This window comes from Cebus imitator, unplaced genomic scaffold, assembly GCF_001604975.1.
Source record: "Cebus imitator isolate Cc_AM_T3 unplaced genomic scaffold, Cebus_imitator-1.0 Scaffold356, whole genome shotgun sequence".
NCBI classification, from domain to species: Eukaryota; Metazoa; Chordata; class Mammalia; order Primates; family Cebidae; genus Cebus; species Cebus imitator.
In genome coordinates this window covers 2,488,429-2,495,557 of record NW_016107671.1, presented here as the reverse complement: position 1 = coordinate 2,495,557, position 7,129 = coordinate 2,488,429, and the positions used below count along the sequence as shown (strand labels likewise).

Genomic DNA, 7,129 nt, shown 5'->3' with positions numbered 1-7,129 from the left:
TGTAACCTCCGACTCCCTGGTTCAAGCGATTCTCCTGCCTCACCCTTCCAAGTAGCTGGGATTACAGGCGCCCACCGTCAGACCCAGCTAATTTTTTGTATTTTTAGCAGAGAAGGGATTTCACCATGTTGGACAGGCTGGTCTCAAACTCCTGGCCTCAGGTGATCCACCCACCCTAGCATCCCAAAGTGCTGGGATTACAGGTGTGAGCCACCGTGCTCATTGCCCTGCTTCAGTCTTGACCTGAGCCTCACGATGCTTCCTCACCCGCTGCCCCTGCTCCTGGGACACGTACCGTGTCTGTACATAAGGGTTTCTAGGGATTGTCCTGCTGGGCTGTGGGCTGACCTGGGGCTGGGGCTGCTCGGTGGGAGGGGTTATGAGGGTCTCAGCATCTTCTCCTAGAGCTCTTCCCCACAGCCCTGGGAGACACGGAGGCCTCTGAGGCTGAGGACTACTACTTCAACCCGCGCCTGAGCATCTCCACACAGTTCCTCTCCAGCCTCCAGAAGGCATCCAGGTAGAAGCTGGTGAACCCTGCCCACCACCCTCTGGCTCCCTTGACAGTGCCCCGGGGCGGGCTGAGTGAGAATCATCCTCTCTGCTCTTCTCCCCACAGGTTCACCCACACCTTCCCTTCTCGGGCAACCCAGCACCTTGTGAAGTCTCCGGAGGTCAAGCCCACAGACCGAGGTGGAAGCCAACCCAGAACAGGTACTGGCTACACCTCCCAAGACGGGACCCACGTGAGTATTGGGGCCACCTCCCTTAGGGCACAGGGCTGGGAACCCTGAGGCCTTGTCCTTACCTCAGAGCTGTGCCTGCAGGTCCTTGCTGCAGGGAAGGTGCAGGAGACCCTGGAGGCCTGGCGCCCACCACGTGAGTACCCCAGCCGCAAATGGACAGCCCCAGGTTTCTTAGCAAGTGGCCAGATGTCCAGCCGAGCTTTGGGGTGGGGCCCTGGCCATCAGCTCTGCGCAGGTGAGTCAGTGTCATCTGCTTTCGTTGCAGCCCCCTGCCTTACGGGCCCAGTGCCCTGTGTCCCTGCCTCCTCCGTGCTGCCCACAGACGGGAAGCTCCCAACGCCCACATCTGCACCCACCCTAGGCCCGGCTCAGGGTGTCCACGCCTCCTCCACCTGCTCCTACATGGAGGCCCCTGCCAACTCCCGTGCCAGGATATCACGCAGCATCTCCCTCGGGGACAGCAAGGGCCCTATCGTGGCAGAATTGGCCCAGCCCCTCTGTAGGCCGTCGTCCGTGGGGGACCTGGCCTCCCTGGGCCAGGAGCTTCAGACCATCACCACCACAGTCACACCCAATTTGGACAGTGAAGGCCAAGAGCCTTCCCTGCACTCCTGGGGCAACCACGAGGCCCGGGCCAACCTGAGACTGACCTTGTCAAGTGTCTGTGATGAGCTCCTGCTGCCCCCCGTGGATGCCCAGCCTGGTGTCACAGTCCCAGAATCGAGTTTCTCAGCCCCTAACCCCATAGACGGGAGCGCCCTGAGGCTCCATGGCTCTGCCTTTCTCCCAAGTCTCCCAGTCTCTGAGTCCCCTGGCCTTCCTGACCACCCCAGTAGCCCCCAGCTTCCAGAGGCTGGACCTGGCGTCCCTGGCGGCACTGCCTCCCTCCTGGAGCCCACCTCTGGTGAGTAAAGCCTTGTAACAAGTAGTGTCTCCCCTAAGCTCATCCCATGTGCTAGTTGGCTGAGCTCCAAAGGTTGACACTTGACCTGGCCACAGGGACTGTGCCATTCATTCATTCATTAACTTAAATTTTTTTTTTTTTTTTTTTTTGAGACAGTCTTGCTCTGTTGCCTAGACTGATCTCAGCTCACTGCAACCTCCACCTCCTAGGTTCATGCAATTCTCCTGCCTCAGCCTCCCTAGTAGCTGGGATTACAGGCGTGCGCCATCATGCCGGGGTAATTTTTGTATTTCCAGTGGAGATGGGGTTTCATCATGTTGGTCAGGCTGGTCTCGAACTCCTGACCTCAATTGATCTACCCGCCTCAACTTGCCAAAGTGCTAGGATTACAGGCATGAGCCACCACACCCAGCCATTAACTTAAATATTTAACTAGCATTATGTGCTGGGCTTAGGGCTAGACCCTGGGACATGGGACATGGTGGTAAACAAAACAGAATTGACATCTTCACGGGGTAGTTCCCAGACTAGATCTTTAAGGAAAGCGTCACATGTATCACAAAGTTACGTGCTCAGGAGGGACAGAGGAGGGTGAGGGAGGGCGAGGTAGGGACAGGAGTTGTGATTGTAAATCAGAGGATGAGAAGAGGCTTCAGGGAGGAGGCTGCATTGGAGCAGAGACCTGTAGGAGGGAAGGGGAGGGAGTCTTGGGGACCCAGAGAAGTGCTCCAGACAGGAGGACAGCATGGAGTCCACCCAGCCACCCTGGCTGCTCACACCAGTGGAATGCAGCTCATCTTGCTCATTCCCTCCTCTCTACCCCAGGCGTACTCGGTCTGATCGAGGGCAGCCCTGCCTGCTGGAGTGAGCCCTGGGTGCCGGCTGAAACCCTGCCCCTGTCCCCGCTTGAGCTGAGCAGGGTGGGGAACATCTTGCACAGGCTGCAGACAGCCTTCCAAGAAGCCCTCGACCTTTACCGTGTGGTGAGCCAAGCCCCAGGGTTGGGAAAGGGTTGAGGGGGCTCTCGGGACCACCCGGCTTTGGTGGCCCCTGACAAGGTTGGCATCCCTTGCAGTTGGTCTCCAGTGGCCAGTTGGACACCAGGCAGCAGCAGGCGCGGAATGAGCTGGTCTCCACCTTCCTGTGGATCCACAGCCAACTCGAGGCCAACTGCCTGGTGGGGACCAGTGTGGCCCCAGCCCAGGCCCTGCCCAGCCCAGGCCCCCCCTCCCCACCGACACTGTACCCTCTGGCCAGCCCAGATCTGCAGGCCCTGCTGGAACACTACTCAGAGCTGCTGGTGCAGGCCGTGCGGAGGAAGGCACGGGGGCACTGAGGGTGCAGCCCCTCCACCGCAGCCCTGCTGCTTCTGAGGACTTAGGTATTTTATGTGAATAAACTGACAGCTTAGAGGAATGGTTCCTGGTGCCTATTTGGGCCTATCCACAAAGCTGTCTTCAGGTGGAAGTGGGAAGGGAGGGTAGAGGGTGATGCCCAGTGGACTCAAGTCTGTCCGTGGGAGGGAGCATGGGACTAGCGTTCCCAAGAAGTTCAGGAACTACAGCCATGACCTCAGGACCAGTCCTCCCACACTGCCCACAGAGCTGCCACAGACCAGTGCGACGTGCTTGTCCAGTGGGGCCCAGGTGTGCCCCAGGGAGGAGCCAGCCCCTCTTCCCTGCCCCCGGTCAGTGCCTGAGAACTCACCAGGACTGCTGTGATCACCATGCACCTACCTTGCCTAGCAGCCCACGCTTTGCCACATCATGGCTCACATTTTGCCACATCAGGGCCTCTGGGCCAAGCCCATACCACATCCCACAAGGAAAACTAAGGACACATGAACAGGCTTGCCCAAGCTGGGTATGGTGGCCTGCACCTATAATCCTGGCTACTCCAGAGTCAGGTGGGAGGATCACTTGAGGCCAGGAGTTTGAGACCAGCCTGATTCCATGACATGACACACATCAGGACCAATCTTGAAGTTCAAAACATTCGGCCGGGTACAGTGGCTCACACCTATAATCCCAGCACTTTGGGAGGCCGAGGTAGGTGGATCACCTGAGGTCAGGAATTTGAGACCAGCTTGGCCAACATGGCAAAACCCCATTTCTACTAAAAATACAAAAATTAGCTGGGAGTGGTGGCACACACCTGTAGTCTCAGCTACTCAGGAGGCTGAGACAGGAGAATCACTTGAACACAGGAGGCAGAGGCTGCAGTGAGCCGAGATCACGCTGTCACTGCAGTCCAACCTCAGTGTCAGCAAGTCTCAAAAGAAAAAAATCCTGCCAGTTCCCACCCAGATGCCAGGAAGGAACATCAGTCAGCACGTCTGCCCTCATGGCCACTCACCTTCTTTAGAGAAACAGACACAGGAATTAGAGCTCTATCTGTAATTCTAGGTAGGGTGGGGAGATTCATTGCTGGTGAAGGGTCAAGGAAGGCCTTTCTGAGGTGATGTTTGGGCTGAAGCTTGATAGAGGACATCTCAGGAACACGTCTAGGCTGATAGCACAGCCAGTGCACAGGCCCTGTGGTGGCCACATGTGGTCTGTGTGGAGGGAAGAGCAGCGAAGCCAGGGTGGCTGGAACGGAGGGAGCGAAGGGAGGGCAGGAGATGAGCTGTGAGGAGGAGCGGGGCCTCACTGGGCAGGGCCTTGTTGTTTCATGACATTTAAGTCCAAGGAACATCCAGAACAGGTTTGTTTGTTGGTTTTTTTTTCCTAAGTCTCTGCTCTTAATGTTTGGGGTGATGCCCAGTGTTGCTTATTTCTCACGACTCTTCCCTGCCTCAGGGAACCCAAGCCCACAGACCACCCCTGCAAAACTATAAACCCACCTGCCTAGTTCAGCCACCACTACCCAAAACCTTCGCCAACCATCCCTGGGCAAAGCTTAGTGTCCAGCCCCCTACACCCGGGAGACCACCTTGGGCCTCTGTCGCTCATGGAATTACCCTCCCTTCCAACCTGTGTCATAATAAAGCCTTCTGCTCCAAGTAGTAAACACCTGGTTTTCAGGGCCCAAGATGGAGGGACATTGGTTACTCTTGATGTCATCATGCACCTGGCCTCTTCCTCTCCTGCCCTGTCATCCTCTGAGAGCAACTTTCGGTCTCCAGCTTATGGCCTCATGGTTGCAACACAGCTGCCATAGCACCCAGCAGCACACCCTCAGGTGGTGTCTCCATTTCACAATTGGCTTTCCTGCAACCCTGACGGGTGCCTGGCACAGGCCTGGCAGCACAGGACTGAGTAGCTGTCCTGATGGTACTGCTACAGGGAGGCCAAGGGTACATGTGGAGTGCAGGGGGCTCAGAGGCGGTGACAGCAGGAGAGGAAAAGGCCAGGTGCACGATGTCATCAAGAGTAACCAATGTCCTTTCAGTGTGGGCCCTGTAAGCCAGGTGTTCACTCCTCAGAGCAGAAGGCTTTACTATGATACAGACTGGAAGAAAGGGTAATTCTATGAGGGACTAAGGTCTAAGTTATTGGTCCCAGCTGCTGGGTGGCCTGGGCCAACCAGGAGCAAAGGCACAGAGGGTAGCAGGACAGAAGTGCAGGTCCTTCCCAGGGTTCTCCCCTTCAGATGAGTCCCAGGCAACAGGAATGGAGATTGCTTTGATGTCCAGGACAGTAAGATGGTCCAAGCACATCAAAGCAATCTCCATTCCTGTTGCCTCAGCAAGAAGGGCAAGTGGGCAGGTAATTAAGATAGGTTCCAGCATGTCTGCCACTTCCCTATTCCAAATGCCACGCTCTGTCCTGGAAGGATCATACTTTCTCCTTGGGCAAACAACCCGGTTAAAAAGCCACTGCCGGTGGTGGAGTGTGTGTGCATGCGGTTTGTGAGATGACAAGGTCCCAGCAGGAAGATGACAGCGTGCTTAGATGGGATATTCCGAAGAGTTTAACCAAGGGATCGTTTGCAGAGGAGTGGCAGCGTCTGGGAAACCACCAGGGCTGGTGCAGAATGCCAGGACTGGCACTGTGGGAGCTGTTACTACCCCTAGGCCACCAGGCACAAGGAGAAGGAACAACTCAAAAGAGCAAATCCCAGGGAGAGGGTAGTGCTAAGGGAGCTGCGGCCCTGACTTCCACACAGGAGGGAGTGGGAATCAACACCCTGACCTTACTCCCCTCCTGCAGGGCACCCCATGGTCCAAATCCTACTCAAAGCCAGATTGCATAGAAGCCCAAGGTGACCCTGCCTCCCAGTCAAACTCCTAGGCCATGGAGCAGGGTGGAACAGGACTGAGAGGGTTCCTGGCAGTGGGCATGGAGAACTGGGTCCCTGAAAGGAAAACAATTCACCTTTCACTGCAACTCCCCCGCTGCATGCACTCCCACATCTACCCTCGGCCTCCCCATGGCAGTACCATCAGGACAGTTTCTTGGTCCTGCACTGCCAGGCCTGTGCCAGGCATCCCAATCAGGGCTGCAGGAAAACCAACAATGGCAAAATGGAGACATCACCTGAAACCCCATTCTGCAGATGGCCCAACTGAGGCCTGGATGCTTGCCCAGAGGAGGGGTTCCTAGGCAGAACGCGGTGGCTCACTCCGGTAATCCCAACACTCTGGGAGGCCAAGGCAGGCCGGCGGTTTGAGCTCAGGAGTTTGAAACCAGCCCTAGGCAACCTAGCAAGGCTCTGTCTCTACAAAAAAATTTTAAAATTAGCTGGGTATGGTGGTGCATACCTGTAGTCCCAGCTACTCAGGAGGCTGATGTGGGAAGATTGCTTGAGCTCAGGAGCTTGAGGCTGCAGTGAGCTGTGTTCACTCCACTCCAGCCTGGGTGACAAAGCAAGGCCCTGTCTCAAAAAAAAAAAAAATGCCTTCCTAACCACCCCCTGCTTATATGTCTACCACATGCCAGGCCTCATGTGCTAAGCATTTTCTCCATGGATCTTCAGTACAAACCAGGAACAGGGAGACTCCTTAGTCTCATTTTCCAGATGAAGAAACTGAGGCTCGAGGACTTACCCTGGGTCCTCGAGAGAGCAAGTGGCAATGCGTGGCCAGCAGACCCTCAGCACTGCCACCCTTGCTTCCCTAAATGAATTGGCACAACTCTCAGGCAATGTGAAGAAATGAAGAAACACTCCCCTCACCCTCAAGCTTTGTACAGACGTCCCCCTCTGACTAGAACACCCTCCCCTTTCATCTGAAACCTCTTCTTTCAGGGCTTATCCAGGAAGCCATTCTTGCACCCCTAGACTGCATCAGGAACAGGGTGCATTCTTGCACCCCTAGGCTGTCCGTGTCCCCAGGACGCCTTGTTTTCTCCATCATGGCTGGGTCTCTCTGCTTCACTTGCCCCTCACTGGGTTGGTCATTCTGGGCTATCACTGGTGTGTCTCCTTCATGGACTTATGCAATCATTTTCAATAAGCTAGGTCTGAAGCCTAGAAAATTTTTTTTTTTTTTTTTTTTGGAGTTTCACTCTTGTTGCCCAGGCTGGAGTGCAATGGTGTG

At 55.8% G+C, this 7,129-nt stretch overlaps 1 protein-coding gene across 1 annotated transcript in view; it reads left to right on the top strand.

The window, feature by feature from the left end:
• WDR62 (WD repeat domain 62) overlaps window positions 1-3,062 on the top strand; it is a 48,990-nt gene extending 45,928 nt beyond the window's left edge. The window contains exons 26-31 of the mRNA XM_037730699.1: window positions 421-520; window positions 620-746; window positions 828-879; window positions 1,012-1,650; window positions 2,476-2,633; window positions 2,726-3,062. Coding sequence (XP_037586627.1) covers window positions 421-520; window positions 620-746; window positions 828-879; window positions 1,012-1,650; window positions 2,476-2,633; window positions 2,726-2,986 — 1,337 coding nt within the window. The 3' untranslated portion in view covers window positions 2,987-3,062. The remainder of the gene's footprint in view (window positions 1-420; window positions 521-619; window positions 747-827; window positions 880-1,011; window positions 1,651-2,475; window positions 2,634-2,725) is intronic.
• Window positions 3,063-7,129: the final 4,067 nt, after the last annotated feature.